The 22,079-nt window shown below is 55.0% G+C and overlaps 1 protein-coding gene and 1 pseudogene across 2 annotated transcripts; both read left to right on the top strand.

Moving 5' to 3' along the window:
• Positions 1-2,062: 2,062 nt before the first annotated feature.
• On the top strand, positions 2,063-2,581 carry LOC109945771 (uncharacterized; annotated as a pseudogene).
• Positions 2,582-16,273: 13,692 nt separating this feature from the next.
• LOC103655397 (uncharacterized) lies at positions 16,274-19,117 on the top strand. 2 transcript variants are annotated; one of them, XM_020551858.3, is made up of 4 exons: positions 16,274-17,404; positions 17,487-17,559; positions 17,633-18,173; positions 18,911-19,117. In XM_020551858.3, exons 1-4 carry the CDS (start codon positions 17,024-17,026, stop codon positions 18,933-18,935), a joined length of 1,020 nt encoding a protein of 339 aa, XP_020407447.1. In that variant the 5' UTR covers positions 16,274-17,023; the 3' UTR covers positions 18,936-19,117. The 2 variants fall into 2 exon arrangements, with proteins under 2 accessions (XP_020407447.1, XP_020407446.1); XM_020551857.3 differs by lacking the exon at positions 18,911-19,117 and adding an exon at positions 18,248-18,477.
• Positions 19,118-22,079: the final 2,962 nt, after the last annotated feature.

Raw genomic sequence — 22,079 nt, 5'->3', positions numbered from 1 at the left:
ACTGGAATGGGTCAATTTGGACAAAATGTGAATTTTCTAAAGATTAAATAAGATTCTGGAACTGTTTTTATATAAGAAATTCATTTTATAAATCATTTTCTCTGATTTTCCATTTTTCTGGACTGTGAGCAATATTAGGGCCTGTTCGTTTTTCTCTCAATCCATGTGGATTGAGTGGGATTGGATGGGTTTCAATCCCAAATAAGTCAAAACCTTTCACAATTTTTCCAATCCCATCGAATCCACATGGTATAGGAATAACCGAACAAGGCCTTATTGGGAAGCTTGGGGTTCGGTCTGTAAAAATCCACGGCCTGGTCGTAATTATTGAACACAGTGTGCGGACGACGGGTTAATTTGTAAGTACCACGGGGTCTTTTTAGCAATCCAGCCACGGCGAAGGGGTATGGACCAAAGATATCTGTTGGATCGCCCACGGACGACATCGATTAGATTTTTATTTAATCGAATAAGTCTTTAGCACGACCCGTCCGATCGAAGATCTACGATGGAGATTTTACGAGGGCTAATCCAGTATCGCTCGTCCGATCTAAACGGATGGTGATGAACTCCCAGGCCAAAGCGTCAAGCACCGACCCAATCTTGGTCGTTCGTTGGCCAATAAGGCCTAGTTTGGAAGCCCACTTTCCCGGGTGGATTCGGCCTTTTTCCCGGTGAGAAAACCCCGCGTGAGAATGGGCCACGAGTAATTTTGCCGGCCTGTTTGGAGCCCGGTTCCCCGGGTCAGTGTCTCCCACGAATTGCCAAAACACCAGGGGAACGCTCCCCCGAGCCGCGACCCCGGGCAGGTTTCCCCATGGACGGGGCATCCGACCGCGACGACCTCCCGCCGCCACCGCGACGAATCTCTGGCCTCCCACTGCCGCCGCGACGTCCAGCTTTGCTCTACTCCAAGGTCCAGCTCTGGCTTGCCGTCCTCCGCCCGTACTCCACGCTACTGGATCTCTAGCTTGCTCGTACGGGATCTCTACGGGATCTTTGTACTCCACGCTACTGGCTTGAGGTATTCAAACTTTGCGACACTACAGAGATTAAAGTGGCAGTATCTCTGTTTTATCTTTCCGGAAGCCTGCATGCGGTCAATCAAGTCAGTTCTTGCAAATCAAACTTTGCGACACTTCAGGCACTCCTCAAGCATTTCTATGTTGTTGCAAATGAAAACCAGCATAAGTAGTCAAATGATATGTTGCTTCTGTTCTGTGATTTACACCATTTTAAATGAAACTTCTGGACCTGTTGGGTTAATTGTCGCGAATTCCATTAGTATCCTTTGATTTACCACTGTCCAATCTACCTTCCTAATTTTTCTGAATGCATTTTCCCTGTGCAACTTGATTTATTCCTTGACTAACTATAAAGATATGTTGCTAAAAATAGGTATTCTGCAATATTTATAAAAGATTATTTCTAGCTACATAACTTTGTTCATATCTGACATTGGGATCTCTCACGTTGTCTGTTTTTTTAATGGAAGTTAGTAGCTGATAACATTCTTTACAGGGCTAATTCTCTTTTCCTAATTTCTAGTCTGACCACTGTTTTCTCTAAGAGGGTTTTCTTGAATGGAATGAGGTTCAAGCAGACTGCTCCCATTCAAATAGCGATTGGCATCTCGCCACTGGAGATGTAATCACCAGATCACTGCATAAATATGCGTTTGCTCTGTTTTTTTACTTGTGATAATCATTCTATTGTGACCTGTTTGAATAGATACCGTGGTGAAAACTGAGAAGGCAGTTCTTGAGTCGGATAATCATAACTTTGAAGCATTATGACAAAAGTCTATTTGAATAGATACCGTACTAGCAAACTTGCCCGTGCTGAAAGAAGATGTGTTATAATCATTCTTTTCAGTTGCATGTCTATTGCTTTGCTATGAGAGTTCAGACGATGTAATGTACAAGATATGCACTATGCAGTTTACATGGTAACTCGTACGAAACTTTTGCACTAACTGCTTGCTAACACTGTCTTGTGTTCTGTTATCATGCTTTTTGCTATGATTATGTGTTGCTTATGTAGTTTCTCAATTTCTCTAGATATGGGTTCTTAGGAAGAGCTAGCTAGGTAGCTTTTATTGGAGGAAGAAGAAGATGATGAGGAGTTTTTCTTTATTCTTCTCCCTGCTATACTTCCATTCCTCTTTGAAGAGAAAAGGTCTATCCATACCTCCTCTCTCTTTGGTGCCCAGAAGGTTAAGGAGATTCTTGAAGGGCATGAGAGTTGGTGCAAGTCTGAGTTTCGAATGGAGCCAGAAATATTTAGAGCCACATAAGATTTCCTTAGAAGAGAGGGTTTGTTACGTGATACACGAGGAGTTAACGTCGAAGAGCAGCTTGGGATGTTTATGTATATGATCTCCCACAATGCCAGTAACCAAATGCTTCAAAAGGCTTTCCAACATAGTGGAGAGACTATCCATCAAAAAATATCAGAAGTTTTCGATATAGTTCCCACTCTAACTCAGCGATTCGTGAAGCTTCCCAATTCTATCCAGACGCATCCAAAAATTATAACAGATTCTAGGTTCATGCCCTTTTTCCAGGTGACCTATCAATAGTAAACATGATTTCCTTAGTTTTTTCCCTTTAACATGCCCTAAACTTCCTCTCCTTTTATACATGTCGGGGACCATAATTAGGGGTACCCTCAAGACGCCTAATTCTCAGCTGGTAACCCCCATCAGCATAAAGCTGCAAAGGCCTGATGGGTGCGATTAAGTCAGGAATCAGTCCATACGAGTGACTCGATCACGCTTCGCCCGAGCCTAGCCTCGGACAAGGGCAGCCGACCTCGGGGGACTTCCGTCTCGCCCGAGGCCCCCCTTTTAACGGCGGACACATCTCCGGCTCGCCCGAGGCCTTGGCTTCGCTAAGAAGCAACCCTGACTAAATCGCCGCACCGACTGACCGAGTTGCAGGAGCATTTAACGCAAAGGTGGCCTGACACCTCTATCCTAACGCGTGCCCCCCGGCAGAGCCGAAGTGACCGCCGTCACTCCGCCGCTCCACAGACCGGTCTAACAGAAGGATAGCGCCGCCTGCGCCACTCCGACTGCAGTGCCGCTCGACAGAGTGAGTCTGACAGGCAGTCAGGCCTTGCCAAAGGCGCCATAGGAAGCTCCGCTCCGCCCGACCCCAGGGCTCGGACTCGGGCAAAGACCCGGAAGACGGTGAACTCCGCTCCGCCCGACCCTAGGGCTCGGACTCGGGCAAAGACCCGGAAGACGACGAACTCCGCTTCGCCCGACCCCAGGGCTCGGACTCCGCCCTGGCCTCTGCCGAACGACCTCCGCCTCGCCCGACCCAGGGGCTCGGGCTCGGCCTCGGCAACGGAAGATAGATTCGACCCCAGCTTCGGAGGAGCCCCCATGTCGCCCGGCCTCGGGCGCGGGCCCGCCACGTCAACAGGGAGCGCCATCATCACCCTACCCCGAGCCGACTCGGGCCGCAGAGAACAAGACCGGTGTCCCATCTGGCCAGCTCCGCCAGATAGGCAATGATGGCGCCCCGCGTGCCCTGTGACGACGGCGGCTCTCAGCTCCCTTACGGAAGCAGGGGGACGTCAGCAAAGACTCGACCACTCCGACAGCTGTCCCTCCGCCAAGCTCCGTTGCTCCTCCGACAGCCACGACATCACACCAGCAGGGTGCCAAGATCTCTCCGGCTGCCACATTGGCATGTACTTAGGGCGCTAGCTCTCCCTCCGCTAGACACGTAGCACTCTGCTACACCCCCATTGTACACCTGGATCCTCTCCTTACGCCTATAAAAGGGAGGACCAGGGCCTTCTTAGAGAAGGTTGGCCGCGCGGGACCGAGGACGGGACATGCGCTCTCTTGGGGCCGCTCGCTTCCCTCACCCGCGTGGACGCTTGTAACCCCCCTACTGCAAGCGCACCCGACCTGGGCGCGGGACGAACACGAAGGCCGTGGGATCTCCACCTCTCTCACGCCCGTCTCCGGCCACCTCGCCTTTCCCCCCTTCGCGCTCGCCCACGCGCTCGACCCATCTGGGCTGGGGCACGCGGCACACTCACTTGTCGGCTCAGGGACCCCCCGGTCTCGAAACGCCGACAGTTGGCGCGCCAGGTAGGGGCCTGCTGCGTGCTGACGAACAGCTTCCCGTCAAGCTCCAGATGGGCAGTCTCCAGCAACCTCTCCGGCCCGGGACGGTGCTCCGTTTCGGGAGTCTTGAGTTCATGTCTTTCGACGGCAGCTACGACATGATACTCCTTCCACCGCCGCGCGACAACGACAATGGCGGCTGACATCCCGACCGCCGGCGGAGGAACCGACGACATCTTCCCCGCGCGGTGGAAGAATAACATTCGAGCTCGCTCCGTCCTCTCCCCCGCCAACGGAGAAGGAGGCGGGGCAACCAAGGCCAAGCGGGAGGCCGCGCTTCGTCGGCCGTCGAGCGAATCGACGCCCCCGACGCCCCAACGGAAGGCACGCCGAGCGTCGACCTCGCGCTCGAGACGAAGGCAAGCGCCGTCCCCCCGCGACACGCTGATCCCGAGCAAGAAGACGACGCCAGCGCTCTCGCGGAGAGCTTGCAGGACGTCTCCCTCGTACCTGAGACGACGGTGCAACCAGTCCCCGATGTGACTACGTCGCCCCTCGTCGACCAAAAGGTACTGACTAACTCCCATCTTACGTCATTTCGACTCGGCCTCAACCCGCCTAGCAACCTTGCTTTGGCGGGCGCTCTCATTGAGGCGAGTGCAAACCCACTGGGGTTTCGTATGCGGTCGCCTTGGGACCGATTGACGAACGTCTCGACCTACGGGCCCTCTGGGTCCGAGGAAGATGACGATCCCAGCATCTGTTGGGATTTCTCTGGATTTGGCAACCCCAGTGCCATGCGGGACTTCATGACCGCATGTGACTACTGCCTCTCCGACTGTTCCGACGGTAGCCGCAGCCTTGACGACGAGGACTGCGGCCCAAGCCGCGAATGTTTCCACGTCGAGCTAGGGGATCCCTCCGAAGGCAACCATCTTGGCATGCCGGAGGACGGTGATCTTCCTAGGCCGGTGCCTCGTGCCGACATCCCGCGGGAGCTAGCTGTGGTCACCGTTCCGGCGGGGGGTCACGACCCACAGCTCGAGCAAGTCCGCGGGGCTCAGGCCAGGCTCGACGAGGGAGCAGGAGCGCTTGAGCCGATCCGTCGGGACGTCGGGCAGGTATGGGCGGGCCAACCCCCGGCCAGAGAAATACGTCACCTGCCCCAAGGTCTCCAGCACCGCGTCGCCAACGACGTCAGGGCCAGGCCGCCGCCCACATCCAGCGGGGTCGGTCAGAACCTAGCAGCCGCGGCGATGCTCCTCCGCGCGATGCCGGAGCCGTCAACCACCGAGGGTCGGCGAATCCAGGGAGAGCTCAAGAATCTCCTGGAAGGCGCTGCGGCCCGACGGGCAGAGAGCACTGCCTCCCGAAGGCAGGGATACCCCTCAGAACCTCATGCCGCGACTTCCCGATTCATGCGGGAAGCCTCGGTCTACACCGGGTGCACGCGCAACACCGCGCCTGCGGCCCCGGGCCACCTCGGCAACGAGCACCATCGTCGCGACCGTCGGGCTCACCTCGACGATAGGGTGCGCCGAGGCTACCAACCTAGGCGTGGGGGGCGCTACGACAGCGGGGAGGATCGGAGTCCCTTGCCCGAACCGCCCGGTCCGCAGGCCTTCAGTCGGGCCATCCGACGGGCGCCATTCCCGACCCGGTTCCGACCCCCGACTACTATCACGAAGTACTCGGGGGAAACGAGACCGGAACTGTGGCTCGCGGACTACCGCCTGGCCTGCCAACTGGGTGGAACGGACGACGACATCCTCATCATCCGTAACCTCCCCCTGTTCCTCTCCGACACCGCTCGCGCCTGGTTGGAGCACCTGCCTCCGGGGCAGATCTCCAACTGGGACGACTTGGTCCAAGCCTTCGCCGGCAATTTCCAGGGCACGTACGTGCGCCCCGGGAATTCCTGGGACCTTCGGAGCTGCCGGCAACAGCCGGGAGAGTCTCTCCGGGACTACATCCGGCGATTCTCGAAGCAGCGCACCGAGCTGCCCAACATCACCGACTCGGATGTCATCGGCGCGTTCCTTGCCGGCACCACCTGCCGCGACCTGGTGAGCAAGTTGGGTCGCAAGACCCCCACCAGGGCGAGCGAGCTGATGGACATCACCACCAAGTTCGCCTCTGGCCAGGAGGCGGTCGAGGCTATCTTCCGAAAGGACAAGCAGCCCCAGGGCCGCCCATCGGAAGAGGCTCCCGAGGCGTCTACTCCGCGCGGCGCCAAGAAGAAAGGCAAGAAGAAGTCGCAATCGAAACGCGACGCCGCCGACACGGACCTTGTCGCCGCCGCCGAGTACAAGAACCCTCGGAAGCCCCTCGGAGGTGCTAACCTCTTCGACAAGATGCTCAAGGACTCGTGCCCCTATCATCAGGGGCCCGTCAAGCACACCCTCGAGGAGTGCGTCATGCTTCGGCGCCACTTCCACAGGGCCGGGCCACCCGCAGAGGGTGGCAGGGCCCGCGACGACGACAAGAACGAAGATCACCAAGCAAGAGAGTTCCCCGAGGTCCGCGACTGCTTCATGATCTACGGTGGGCATACGGCGAATGCCTTGGCTCGGCATCGCAAGCAAGAGCGCCGGAGGGTCTGCTCGGTGAAGGTGGCGGCACCAGTCTACCTAGACTGGTCCGACAAGCCCATCACCTTCGACCAGGCCGACCACCCCGACCACGTGCCGAGGCCGGGGAAATACCCGCTCGTCGTCGACCCCATCATCGGCGACGTCAGGCTCACCAAGGTCCTGATGGATGGGGGCAGCTGCCTCAACATCATCTACGCCGAGACCCTCCGACTCCTGCGCGTCGATCTGTCCTCCGTCCGAGCAGGCGCTGCGCCCTTCCACGGGATCATCCCTGGGAAGCGCGTCCAGCCCCTCGGATGACTCGACCTCCCCGTCTGCTTCGGAACGCCCTCCAACTTCTGAAGGGAGACCTTGACGTTCGAGGTGGTCGGGTTCCGAGGAACCTACCACGCGGTACTGGGGAGGCCATGCTACGCAAAGTTCATGGCCGTCCCCAACTACACCTACCTGAAGCTCAAGATGCCGGACCCCAACGGGGTCATCACCGTCGGCCCCACGTACAAACACGCGTTCGAATGCGACGTGGAGTGCGTGGAGTACGTCGAGGCCCTCACCGAGTCCGAGGCCCTCATCGTCGACCTGGAGAACCTCTCCAAAGAGGTGCCAGATGTGAAGCGTCATGCCGGCAACTTCGAGCCAGCGGAGACGGTTAAGGCCGTCCCTCTCGACCCCAGTGGCGACACCTCCAAGCAGATCCGGATCGGTTCCGGGCTCGACCCCAAATAGGAAGCAGTGCTCGTCGACTTTCTCCGCGCAAACACCGACGTCTTTGCGTGGAGTCCCTCAGACATGCCCGGCATACCGAGGGATGTCGCCGAGCACTCGCTGGATATTCGGGCCGGAGCCCGACCCGTCAGACAGCCTCTGCGCCGATTCGACGAGGAGAAGCGCAGAGTGATAGGCGAGGAGATCCACAAGCTAATGGCAGCAGGGTTCATCAAAGAGGTATTCCATCCCGAATGGCTTGCCAACCCTGTGCTTGTGAGGAAGAAAGGGGGGAAATGGCGGATGTGTGTAGACTACACTGGTCTCAACAAAGCATGTCCGAAGGTTCCCTACCCTCTGCCTCGCATCGATCAAATCGTGGATTCCACTGCTGGGTGCGAAACCCTATCCTTCCTCGATGCCTACTCAGGGTATCACCAGATCCGGATGAAAGAGTCCGACCAGCTCGCGACTTCTTTCATCACGCCCTTCGGCATGTACTGCTATGTCACCATGCCGTTCGGTTTGAGGAATGCGGGCGCGACGTACCAGCGGTGCATGAACCATGTGTTCGGCGAACACGTCGGTCGCACAGTCGAGGCCTACGTCGATGACATCGTAGTCAAGACAAGGAAGGCTTCCGACCTCCTCTCCGACCTTGAAGTGACATTCCGATGTCTCAAGGCGAAAGGAGTCAAGCTCAATCCCGAGAAGTGTGTCTTCGGGGTGCCCCGAGGCATGCTCCTGGGGTTCATCGTCTCCGAGCGAGGCATCGAAGCCAACCCGGAGAAGATCGCAGCCATCACCAGCATGGGACCCATCAAGGACTTAAAAGGCGTACAGAGGGTCATGGGATGCCTCGCGGCCCTGAGCCGCTTCATCTCACGCCTCGGCGAAAGAGGTCTACCTTTGTACCGCCTCTTAAGGAAGGCCGAGAGTTTCGCTTGGACCCCCGAGGCCGAGGAAGCTCTCGGGAACCTGAAGGCGCTCCTTACAAAGGCGCCTATCTTGGTGCCCCCAGCTGATGGAGAAGCCCTCTTGGTCTACGTCGCCGCGACCACTCAGGTGGTTAGCGCCGCGATTGTGGTCGAGAGGCAAGAAGAAGGGCATGCATTGCCCGTTCAGAGGCCAGTCTACTTCGTCAGCGAGGTACTGTCCGAGACCAAGATCCGCTGCCCACAAGTTCAGAAGCTGCTGTATGCTGTGATCCTGACGAGGCAGAAGTTACGACATTACTTCGAGTCTCATCCGGTAACTGTGGTGTCATCCTTCCCCCTGGGGGAGATCATCCAGTGCCGAGAGGCCTCGGGCAGGATCACAAAGTGGGCGGTGGAAATCATGGGCGAAACAATCTCGTTCGCCCCTCGGAAGGCCATCAAGTCCCAGGTGTTGGCGGACTTCGTAGCCGAATGGGTCGACACCCAGCTGCCGACGGCTCCGATCTAACCGGAGCTCTGGACCATGTTTTTCGACGGGTCGCTGATGAAGACGGGAGCCGGCGCGGGCCTGCTCTTCATCTCGCCCCTCGGGAAGCACCTACGCTACGTGCTACGCCTCCATTTCCCGGCGTCCAACAATGTGGCTGAGTACGAGGCTCTGGTCAACGGGTTGCGGATCGCCATCGAGCTAGGGGTCAGACGCCTCGACGCCCGCGGTGACTCGCAGCTCGTTATCGACCAAGTCATGAAGAACTCCCACTGCCGCGACCCGAAGATGGAGGCCTACTGCGATAAGGTTCGACGCCTGGAAGACAAGTTCTACGGGCTCGAGCTCAACCACATCGCTCGGCGCTACAACGAGACTGCGGACGAGCTGGCTAAAATAGCCTCGGGGCGAACAACGGTTCCCCCGGACGTCTTCTCCCGGGATCTGCATCAACCCTTCGTCAAGATCGACGACGCTCCCGAGCCCGAGGCACCCTCGGTACAGCCCAAGGCACCCTCGGCACAGCCCGAGGCACCCTCGGCACAGCCCGAGCCGCCCTCGGCACAGCCCGAGGCGTCCGCGGTCCAGCCCGAGGTACCCTCGGCCCCCGAGGGCGAGGCACTGGACGTCGAGGAGGAGCAGAGCGGGGCCACGCCTGATCGAAACTGGCAGGCCCCGTACCTGCGATATCTCCGCCAGGGAGAGCTACCCCTCGACCAAGCCGAGGCTCGGCGGGTAGCACGACGCGCCAAATCGTTCGTCTAGCTGGGCGATGAGGAGGAGCTCTACCACCGGAGCCCCTCGGGCATCCTACAGCGATGCATCTCCATCGCCGAAGGTCAGGAACTCCTGCAAGAAATACACTCGGGGGCTTGCGGCCATCACGCAGCGCCTCGAGCCCTTGTCGGGAATGCCTTCCGGCAAGGCTTCTACTGGCCAAAGGCGGTGGCTGACGCCACTAGAATTGTCCGCACCTGCGAGGGGTGCCAATTCTATGCGAAGCAGACCCACCTGCCCGCTCAGGCTCTGCAGACGATACCCATCACCTGGCCCTTTGCTATATGGGGTCTGGACCTCGTCGGTCCCTTGCAGAAGGCGCCCGGGGGCTACACGAACCTGCTGGTCGCCATCGACAAATTCTCCAAGTGGATCGAGGTCCGACCCCTGAACAGCATCAGGTCCGAGCAGGCGGTGGCGTTCTTCACCAACATCATCCATCGCTTCGGGGTCCCAAACTCCATCATCACCGACAACGGTACCCAGTTCACCGGCAAAAAATTCTTGGATTTTTGCGAGGATCACCACATCCGGGTGGACTGGGCCGCCGTGGCCCATCCCATGTCGAATGGGCAAGTGGAGCGTGCCAACGGCATGATTCTGCAAGGGCTCAAGCCCCGGATCTACAACGGCCTCAACAAGTTCGGCAAGCGATGGATGAAGGAACTCCCCTCGGTGATCTGGAGCCTGAGGACAACGCCAAGCCGAGCCACGGGTTTCACGCCGTTCTTCCTGGTCTACGGGGCCGAGGCCATCTTGCCCACTGACCTGGAATACGGCTCCCCGAGGACGAGGGCCTACAACGATCAAAGCAACCAAGCTAGCCGAGAAGACTCACTGGACCAGCTGGAAGAGGCTCGGGACAAGGCCTTACTACACTCGGCGCGGTACCAGCAGTCCCTGCGACGCTACCACGCCCGAGGGGTCCGGTCCCGAGACCTCCAGGTGGGCGACCTGGTGCTTCGGCTGCGGCAAGACGCCCGAGGGAGGCACAAGCTCACGCCCCCCTGGGAGGGGCCATTCGTCATTGCCAAAGTTCTGAAGCCCGGAACATACAAGCTGGCCAACAATCAAGGCGAGGTCTACGGCAACGCTTGGAACATCAAACAGCTACGTCGCTTCTACCCTTAAGATGTTTTCAAGTTGTTCATATACCTCGCACCCACGCAAAGTTTAGTCATCAAGGAAGGGTCGGCCTCGCCTCGGCAAAGCCCGACCCTCCCTCGGGGGCTAAAAGGGGGGAGACCCCCTCTGCGTCGAATTTTTTCCTCGAAAAAAGATCTCTTTTTAGCAGAATTTCTTTCGTGCTTTTTGACTACTTCGAAAAGCGGATCCTGGAAACGACGGAGTACACGTAAGCAGCCAAGGCTGACCGAGCCGAGGGACTCCTACGCCTCCGGGATACGGATACCTCACTCATCACCTTCTGCGATAAGTAACTCGCGTTCGGATAAAGTGAATCCGTGGACCGGACAAGTCTTTACTTTCGGAAGCTCTTCTGCCGAAGCGGTCCTTCAAGCTTTCTCGACTGAGTCGGAGACAGGGCCTCATGGACGGGTGAAAATACGCGTAAGCGGCAAGGCCGACCGAGCCGAGGGACTCCTACGCCTCCGGGATACGGATACCTCACTCATCACGTTCCGCGAAAAGCAACTCTCGCCCGCACAAACATCCCTGTTACCGACGAAAAAGTCCAGATGCTCGGAATAAGAGGAAAAAAGGCGCAGCTTTACAGCGCAGCGAGGGTGTGTTTTCTGGCCTCAGCGGCCGCAGAAGGCACATGCTACAAGGCGATCTGATCCTGCAGGCTCGGGTCTTCACGCTGGAAGGGGGCTAGCACCCTCGGCATCGACGACACCTTCAGCGAAGATCCGACCAGGCCTCGGATGGCGACATGGTCCAGGGACTTCTCCGGGAATCCGGCCCGAGCAGGCGGCTCGGCCGGTTACCCCTGGGACCTCGGCCGACCATCTTCCAAGGGCGCCAGCCCGACCCGAGGCCTCGGCTGATCGACTCCGGCGTCGGCCCCGCTGACGGACAACCCGGCTAGGCTCCGGCCAACCAGGTTCCCATTTTCGAGCCAACTCCGCCTTTGTTCGAGCTGATATCGCTACCCCTGGCCTCGGCTCATCGAAGAGCGGCCGAGGGGTCTCTTTAACTAAGCTAGAGGAGCCTCAGACAACAAGGCCGATCGAGCCGAGGGACTCCTACGCCTCCGGGATACGGATACCTCACTCGTCACCTTGACACGGGGCGACTCATGCTCGGTGAAGCGGTTCAGATAATCAACAGGCGAGACTTAGCGCTCGAAAATGAGGAAAAAACACGGCTCCGTGCCGAAATTACATACATGTTCAGGCCTCGACAGCCACAATGAACAAAAACACTGGCATTCGAAGTGCCATTACAAACGGAACTCCGGTTCCCCCTCCGCAGGTACGAACAACCCCACTCCGAGGGGGAAGGCCTGCGGACCAACGGAAGGCCGACGAACGGCGCGCCGTCACCTGCTCCAGCAGCGGCGACGACGACGACTTCTGCTCCGGGGGGTCGAACAGCGGCAGCGCTGACCTCAGGGCAGATGTCGCTGCCAGGAAGCCCCCGCCCATGCCAAAACTTGTGAGGCAAGGGCGGGCAGAAGGCCGAGAAGTTGGAGGTCAGCCCGTGGTTGGCCCCGGCTATCGCGCCGGCGGAAGAACCTCTTCCGGCTGCCGTGGCAGACGCCGGCGCCGCGAGCGGCTCTGAAGCCACTCGCATCTGAAGACCGGGCACGCTGCAGCTGCCAGCGCCACGGACAACAACCGCTCCTCCCCCCATCACTGAGTGAAGGAGCGGGCCACCGCCCGCGCAGGGGCCGACCCCAACTCGGCACTCTCCCCTCCCCAGCCTTGGTGATGAAAATCCTTGAGGCTGAGGGAGGGGCAGAGGCCGCAGCCCGGCTCGTTTCCCCCACCATCAAGCTGGAGGTCACCATCTTGGGTGACCGCCGGTGGAGGGGTGCAGCCGGGCTGCATGATGAAAATCCTTGAAGCCGAACGATGGCTGAAAGGTACCAACTCCCACGGAGTTGCGTTCCTCCAACGAGGAGGCGGAAAGACGGCGGGTACCCCCCATCCGGGGGCTTGGAAGATGGAAAGACACGACGCATAAGGGAGGAAGAAGACATGGTTGCCTTCCGAAAGGGGTCGCCCTCCTTTTAAATGCAACTCTCCCTACGTGCGCCCCCAAACGCCACGGGCTGAGTCTTCTCCAACACGCTCCAAGGCCCTTCCCTGTGGCTCGGGGGCTGGGTCTCGCATGTCATGCAAACCGGCTCAGAGCAGAAGAAGCCAAACCGCCGCGCGTGGTGCACACAACCGCCCAGCGGTTACAAGCGACCCCCCCACTTTTGCCCAGACCAACGGGCGGAAGGGGCGGGCAGCCATGCAGGCGGCATGCAACTGCGCCAGGTGGACGCGCTTCTCCGACTTCTGACACGCCAGCTTGGAGGCCCAGGCCCATGCGTCACGCAACCGGCGCGCCGGATGCTGCATACAGGCAACTGCACCGCCACTTGCGCCACCGCCGCGCCTCTTCGGTTGCGGAACTGATGTCGCGACTCGAGGCGACCCAGCGGCGCCAGCCTGGCGTGACGGTCAATACGGCCGAAAGTGGGCCGGCAGTAATGACGGTGGCAGGCGGGCGGGAGCAGCGGTCGCGTCGTCAGCCAGGCTCACGTCCCATCAAGGGGCAGCAAGAGAGCCTCCTCTCACGGTATGAAGACGGCGCACCCGTGATCTGTCCCTCGAACGGCTCGCGCACGCGCAACGGCCGCCCCGCCAACCACTCGCCCCGTCGCATTAACTCCGCGGCGGAACAGGCGGCGTTTCTGGCAGGAGAAGCGGGCGACGCTTCGCCTTCGCCGTGATAACCGCGCCAAAAAAGGTACGCCACGTCGTTCGATTTCGTATCCTTTTCCTTTTTCCTCTTTCTCTATCTCTTGCAACACGAACCGGGAAAGGGGATACCCCGAAAAGGATCCTTCTCTGTGAAGGAACCGGGCTCCGAGCCCCCCCTACTGATCAGAGGTTCGAAGGCTGGCCCTCCGAAGGGTTCAACAGTCGCCTCAGATCACGTGGGCCCGACACCCACTACTGGTCAGGGGTTCGAAGGCTAGCCCCCCGAAGGGCTCCATGGCCGCCTCAGGCTACTCGGGCTCCGCGCCCATTACTGATCAGGGGTTCGAAGGCTGGCCCCCGAAGGGTTCACAGTCGCCTCAGACGCCGAGCGAGGGATGACCAGGGGTACGTTCGATACATAACCGAGGCTCGGGCTGCGCTCCCGAGGTACCCTAGGACATTTCCGAGACCAGCGGGAACGATCTTGTAACGGAATCCCATCGGAGGGAGGCATCGAGCCCTCGGACCCCGTCGCCAGGGGACCGGGTCCGGCAGATCACCCGCAGGTACTTTTGGGCGTGCCTCTGGGCCCCTAGCCGACCCCCAACGAACGGGGCACGGACGTCCACTCGGATTACCCGCTTGCAGCTCACCGGAGACACCATGTTCGGTGCCCATCGAGGGTAACATGGCACACTCCCCCCCTCCTCCTTGCGGAAAGGCGACGTAGGGGCGTATGCAAAAAGCCGAGTGTGTCCCCGATCGCCCTCTCGCCCTGTGCGGAGGCTCGGGGGCTGCTCTCGCAAACCCGGCTCCGGCCAGACCGTTGACAGCGTCAACATACCAGCCCGAGAGCTTGGGCCCCGACCGTGCACCCGGGCTACGGCCAGTTCGCATGAGGGAACAACCAGACCAGCCGAAGCATTACGCAAGGCATTAAGACCTCGAAGGAGTGAAACCACTCCTCCGAGGCCTCGGGGGCTACACCCGGCGGGTGCGCTCGTGCGCACCCACCGGAACAAAATGCAACCGAGAAAGGCTGGTCCCCTTGCAAAAAGTGCGACGAAAGCCTCCAAGCGAGTGCTAACACTCCCTTCGAGGCTTGGGGGCTACTGTCGGGGACCATAATTAGGGGTACCCTCAAGACGCCTAATTCTCAGCTGGTAACCCCCATCAGCATAAAGCTGCAAAGGCCTAATGGGTGCGATTAAGTCAGGAATCAGTCCATACGAGTGACTCGATCACGCTTCGCCCGAGCCTAGCCTCGGACAAGGGCAGCCGACCTCGGGGGACTTCCGTCTCGCCCGAGGCCCCCCTTTTAACGGCGGACACATCTCCGGCTCGCCCGAGGCCTTGGCTTCGCTAAGAAGCAACCCTGACTAAATCGCCGCACCGACTGACCGAGTTGCAGGAGCATTTAACGCAAAGGTGGCCTGACACCTCTATCCTAACGCGCGCCCCCCGGCAGAGCCGAAGTGACCGCCGTCACTCCGCCGCTCCACTGACCGGTCTGACAGAAGGACAGCGCCGCCTGCGCCACTCCGACTACAGTGCCGCTCGACAGAGTGAGTCTGACAGGCAGTCAGGCCTTGCCAAAGGCGCCATAGGAAGCTCCGCTCCGCCCGACCCCAGGGCTCGGACTCGGGCAAAGACCCGGAAGACGGCGAACTCCGCTCCGCCCAACCCTAGGGCTCGGACTCGGGCAAAGACCCGGAAGACGGCGAACTCCGCTCTGCCCGACCCCAGGGCTCGGACTCGGGCAAAGACCCGGAAGACGGCGAACTCCGCTCCGCCTGACCCCAGGGCTCGGACTCGGGCAAAGACCCGGAAGGCGGCGAACTCCGCTCCGCCCGACCCCAGGGCTCGGACTCGGGCTAAGACCCGGAAGACGGCGAACTCCGCTTCGCCCGACCCCAGGGCTCGGACTCGGGCTAAGACCCGGAAGACGACGAACTCCGCTTCGCCCGACCCCAGGGCTCGGACTCCGCCCTGGCCTCTGCCGAACGACCTCTGCCTCGCCCGACCCAGGGGCTCGGGCTCGGCCTCGGCAACGGAAGACAGATTCGACCCCAGCTTCGGAGGAGCCCCCACGTCGCCCGGCCTCGGGCGTGGGCCCGCCACGTCAACACGGAGCGCCATCATCACCCTACCTCGAGCCGACTCGGGCCGCAGAGAACAAGACCGGTGTCCCATCTGGCCAGCTCCGCCAGATAGGCAATGATGGCGCCCCGCGTGCCCTGTGACGACGGCGGCTCTCAGCTCCCTTACGGAAGCAGGGGGACGTCAGCAAAGACTCGACCGCTCCGACAGCTGTCCCTCCGCCAAGCTCCGTTGCTCCTCCGACAGCCACGACATCACACCAGCAGGGTGCCAAGATCTCTCCGGCTGCCACATTGGCATGTACTTAGGGCACTAGCTCTCCCTCCGCTAGACACGTAGCACTCTGCTACACCCCCATTGTACACCTGGATCCTTTCCTTACGCCTATAAAAGGGAGGACCAGGGCCTTCTTAGAGAAGGTTGGCCGCGCGGGACCGAGGACGGGACAGGCGCTCTCTTGGGGCCGCTCGCTTCCCTCACCCGCGTGGACGCTTGTAACCCCCCTACTGCAAGCGCACCCGACCTGGGCGCGGGACGAACACGAAGGCCGCGGGATCTCCACCTCTCTCACGCCCGTCTCCGGCCACCTCGCCTTTCCCCCCTTCGCGCTTGCCCACACGCTCGACCCATCTGGGCTGGGGCACGCGGCACACTCACTCGTCGGCTTAGGGACCCCCCGGTCTCGAAACACCGACAATACAGAATTGCATTGGAGCAATTGACGGAACCCGTGTACCTATCACCATTGCAGAAGATAAGGCTCCTCCTTACCGAAATAGGAAAGGGTCACTTTCACAAAACGTGATGTTGGCATGTGACTTCGATCTGAATTTTATATTTATTTCATGTGGGTGGGAAGGCTCGGCCTCAGATGCAGGGGTCCTTCGATCCACTATTATTAAAGGGTTCAGTGTGCCAGAAGGAAAAATTTATCTTGTAGATGGTGGGTATGCAAATACATCATCCTTTATTGCCCCATACCGAGGAGTTAGGTATCACCTCAGCGAGTTTAGAAGGCGCCGTTCATCACAAGCTAGTTATGTGAACTACAAAGAGCTATTCAACCATCGTCATGCCATTCTTCGCAACCACATTGAAAGAGCCATTGGTGTTCTGAAGAAAAGGTTTCCAATTCTCAAAGTAGGCACATTTCATCCTATCCAAAATCAAATCAAGATAGCAGCGGCAGCTGTTGATTTTCACAACATAATTAGAGGGCAAAATGGTGATGAAGGTTGGCTTGACCACCAACCAGATCATATATCTCCAAGCCAGTATGTTGAAGTCCCAGAGGGAGACAACAACTACCCCAATGATATAGACTCAAGTGATGGAAGCAACCTGAGAGATCAGATTGCTCTCCAAATGTGGGCTGCCTACAATAGTTAGTTTATGATCTCTTATATTTATTATATAGTAATAAGGACTTATGTTTTATTATGTAGTAGTAAAGTCTTATGTTTTATTATGTAGTAGTAAAGTCTTATATTTACTATGTTTTGTTGGGAAATATAGCCATGGCAAAGAATGTTTCTAGGGCATCTTGGAACACTGTGTATGAGAAAGGTCTGGTTGATGTGCTCCTTGAACATAAGGACAACCCAAAGTTCAAAAGTCAAAATGGTTGGACTGTTGAGGGATGGAACAATATCACAAACAAGTTCAATGAGAGGTATCCTCTTGCCCATTACTCCAAACAACAAATGCAAGACAAAGATAAGGAGCTTAAATCTCATTACAAGGCAGTAAGAGATTCAAGGAAAGAAAGTGGGGTGGGTTGGAATGATTCCCTATGTATGATAGTGGCTGAGCCAGAACTTTGGGAAAAGCTCATCCTTGTAAGTCATTTCCTCAATATTTAATATGTTTTCTTAATATTGCACATGTAAGCTCATTTTTTATTTCATCTTGCACATATAGGCTCACCCAAAGGTAGCGAAGTACCAAAAGAAGCCATTTCCATTGTACTACTCTTTGGAAGCCCTCCACGAAGGTATTTTAACTCATAACTTCTATCTTTTTACTACTTATCAGAATGTATTTTTACTCATCTTCTCTCTTTTTAGGTAGTGTGGCCACAGGAGATTTGAATTTCACATCCACTCAGCAAATGCCACCTCCTTCTTTCATTCCTGTTCGTCCTCTTAATGCCCCTCCTGGTGGCCCTCTTGCTGCCCCTCCTAGTGGCCCTCTTGCTACAGCTTTCGCTTCTGCTACTGCTCATTCGAACAGGAGTACCTCTGAACAAAGCCACTCTCCCTTGCACCCCAACAGAAACCCATTCTCCATGGATTTCCAAGAAATATCAAATGAAGCTCAATCAAGACATGTAGAAGGTGGAAATGGGAGAAAGCGCAAGCAAAGCCAAATTGGAGCAGCCATTGAAAGTTTTGTGGATTTTAAGAAGAGCGCCACATCCAAAACGCTTGAAGGTATTGAAGAAGTGTCTATGGAAAAGTGTCTAGACAAGTTGGATAGAATTGATGGGTTCACATATGAGGATAGATCATATGCAATGGAGGTCTTTGAATCTGCGATAAACCGAGAGGTGTTTATGAAGTCAAAAAACCACAATGCTAGATTACTTTGGTTGAAGAGGAAAATTAGGTAAGTTCTAGTTCTTAGTTTCTATGCAATTGAAGTTTGTTTATATAATTATTGCTGATTATTTTTCTCCACAGTGCTTGTAGAGCGCTCACTACTATCATGTGATGTGAGGTGAATGTGGCGATGAAGAGATAGGCTTACAGGTATTCACTGAATAAAACAATACGCTTGTTCTTGCACAAGAATGCCAATATGTTTCTTATCTTATTGTAATGAAAAGGTCGTTTTGATATTATTGAGCTGTTCAAGTTTTTGAAAAGGAACTGTATGAGCTTAAGAAATGATTGTCTAGGTTACATTGAAACATAGAACTGTATGGCTGGTACAAAGGAAATGTGTGGCTGGTACAAGTTTCTAAAGTCTTGTTCCTGGTGCTGACAAATTAATGAAGTATTTGCTATTTTTCTAAAGACTTGTTCCTGGTGCTGACAGATTATCCTGGTGCTGACAGATTAATGATATATTAATGAAGTCTTCTTCTTGAATTCTGTTTCAACTTTCATTAGTGGAACTAGAATAAAAGGAGGAGCCTTTGCTATTTTTCTGATTTTAGTGCATTAACACAAGTTTTTTTACATAATTTATTCAATGAATTTATTCAGTGGAAGCAACACATATGATATTCTAGTTTTTTCAGTGGAAGCAACACATATAGTTTTTTCTATGTTACTAGCATTGAACTATATAATTGTGTAACCATATAAACTAAAATGTGTGTCAATTGGTGTTACTTGCAGTGTGTTAAGTGGAAACAACACATGAAGCGGATATGGAGAAGGAAGCTGGCATGAAACTAAAACACATTAAGTTGACACGTGGCGTGCATGTTTTAGATGTCTTATTCTACTGCCAAACTTCCTAATACTCTATTTTTATATTATAATGTCTATCTGTACGTGTGAATGGAGATAATGATATTATGTGATGTGATGATGGATGAATTAGCTTCTTTGAATATTACATGATATTATGTGATGGTGATATTAAGTGGACATTGCAGTGTTGATACATGCTTCATATTTCTGGATTTTTAGTGATGTTTTATTGTTTATGAGTTTTCTAAATATTCCTTATTTTTGTTTGATTTTTTTCTGAATTTTTGATGTATTTTTGCTTAAGAGGGGTATTTAGCCCCTTACTTCCCAAACAACGCCAAAAAAGTACACCCGAGAGGAAAGATTCTCTCTGGAAAATAAGGTGTCATCAAAAATCCCCTCGTGGGTTGGTTTCCAAGGGAATTTTTTCTCTTCGCTGCCAAACTAGCCCTAAACGATCCGAACTCTATCTCCTACCTTTGGCGGACAGCGCCCACACCCGCCACGGTCGTGACCCGCTGGAGCAACGCCACCCAACGCGCCCGCAAATGAAACCCGGCTTCGACCAGAGCAACACACAGAGGAAGGTAAGGCGAACTTAGCAGGGCTCACATACCAAGAGTCGAGTTGCGTAGCGCCCAGGCTACCGAACGCAGCACGAGTCTGTGGTGGCAAGCTTCACTTCTGCCACCCGCCACATCACCCACTGCCCCCGTCCGTAGAGGATGAAGACACCAACCATGCATTCTGGTGTGCCACGAGACTTTCTCTAACGCCTCGCCGAAGATGTGGACACACCACAATCCCTCATCCTGGTTCGCACTATTCCCCGACGACCATGGCTTCTCTCAATCCAGTGGCATGGTGAACATGGCGAGATGAGGCGAGGTGCGAAGGGCGGCTTTAGATATATATATGGCCAGGGCTACATCGCGCCATGGGTTGATGCGCCATGCGCGGAGTCCGTTCGACGGTGCCTAGCACGCAAGGTCAAGCAGATCTAGGCACGAGAATCCTAGGCAAATTCTGGTGGTACGAGCGATTCGGCCGCAGAGTATGCGCCGAATTCTGGAGAGGGTGGACCTGGCCGTCTGGCACCATCGGCTGAGAATGAATGCGGAGCTGCGCACGCAAAAACACCCCTAGTCGGATCCGCGGCAACCATAACAGTCCACGCGAAGCCTTCGGAACAAGGAAGAGGAACAGTAGCCGGGGTCCCACGCGTCGGTCTCTAAAGAGCGCCTGCCATTTCCGCGGGCGCACGTGATGCGGAGCAGTCCCGCGGGTCCACACGCCATTGTCCTAGAGAAATAGAGAAGGGAGGGGCCAAGTTGGGCTGGCGTGGTGCGGCATTCTGGGCCGAGACACGTGCACGAAAAAGAAAAGGAGTGGGCCACGGGATGGTAAAGCCGCCTAGTACAGGTTTGGCCTTTTTTTATTCCAGTTTTCCTTTATCTTTGTATTATCTTTAGCTTTCACATTCAAATCAGATTTTGCACTTCAATACATTTAGAATGCACAACCAAGCAAGACCCAATATGATGCAAAATAAAATTATTGCTTTGTTTACTTAATTATCATCTTATTTTGTCCATTATACAATTGCTTCCTGATATGTAATTTATATACCCAAAATATATGTTTTAAGAAAATACTTCTTATTACATATATTTTTTAAAAGATAGGTTAACTAAGGGTGATTTTATATAAGTATCTTTTATTAGCAAACACTTTTATTTAAAGGTTTTCTGGATTATTTTATAAGTATGTAATTTATGAGGAGAACAAATCAATGGAGTATCTTCTATTATTTATTTTCCCGAGTTTCAATTTTATATGTTAAATTTAAGAAGAAAATCTAGTCTAGATTTGAGTCATCCAAATTTAATGCACATTTAGATAAATGCTTATAGTGTATCATTTAATGAAATAAAGAACCATTTGGTCGAATAGAAAACCTTTCTATTACTTCCTTTCCAAATTAATTCTTGGTTTCAAAATTTAGTCCTCAAAATTCAAAGCTCAAGTATAATTTTAAGATTTTTTTCACTTTACTATTTTATTTCATTTTTTTATTTATTTTATTATTTTTCCCTTATACAAATTTTGGGCATTACAATTTGTTATACTTACAATCTGTGATTGCATATGATAAAAGAACTTAAACAACGAAGTTTGCATGATTCCAAACATTGTCTCCCTTTTCACAACCGGTACCAACAGGATATAATGTCATTCATTACCTTAAAATAGGAACCATCTATCATTCATCATGCCAAAAGAGTTTTCCAACAGTTACAGCAGTGCCCAAAATACTCAACTCTCTAGCCTAGTACCTCTAAGGTGCAAAAGCTAAGCTAGTTTCGAGGAGTTCTACTGCTGCACACTTCTACCCTAACGCTGAAATCTAATGAGCAATCGAGGCAACGCTAGACTTGGGTGAAGGTGGTCTTCCTGAGCCAGCAGTGTCTAAGCTAGATGCAGGCTCTGGCTCCTCTCCTCCCTTGATATCAACGTCCTCATCGGCCCCTTCTGCCTCCATGTCCTCAATCTCTTGATGGTGCGGATCCAAATGTTGGTTGGCTTCCTCAAGCTGTTGCTGGGTGGTCTGGAGCTGATCTTCTAGAACCTCGATAGTGTTCTTCCTGGCCTCCACCTGATCTTCGAGCTCTTGGATTTGATTGGCCATCTGCTCCACCTGAAGATCCTTTTCCACCAGCTCAGTGGACAAGTCGACAACAAGGTCCTCCCGGTTATCCAGGGTGATCTTGGCAGACTCCACTAGGCCCATAAGCTAAGACATCGCCTCACCTCGCAAGGCCTGCAGACGATATAGGGCACTCATGCACCGAATCGTTAGGTGAGCGGTATGCCCAGGGTAGAGAGCCCACACATCCTTGGCGTGCTCAACCCGATCCTTCCACATCGGGTCATCCTCCTTCTCAACGGGGAACAAACCGATGGGGTGGGTTGACAACTCCAAGGGGTGAAATCCGCAGAAGGTGGTCAGCACATGCAGAGCCGTGGACTCAATAGTATCCTCAGCCCTGAAACCGAAAGACTCTGAGTCCAAGGAACGCTAGCCGGGCTA

Source organism: Zea mays, chromosome 4 (assembly GCF_902167145.1).
Source record: "Zea mays cultivar B73 chromosome 4, Zm-B73-REFERENCE-NAM-5.0, whole genome shotgun sequence".
Taxonomy (NCBI): Eukaryota; Viridiplantae; Streptophyta; class Magnoliopsida; order Poales; family Poaceae; genus Zea; species Zea mays.
Note: the sequence above shows the minus strand (reverse complement) of the source record. Positions and strands in the feature narration are given on the sequence as shown.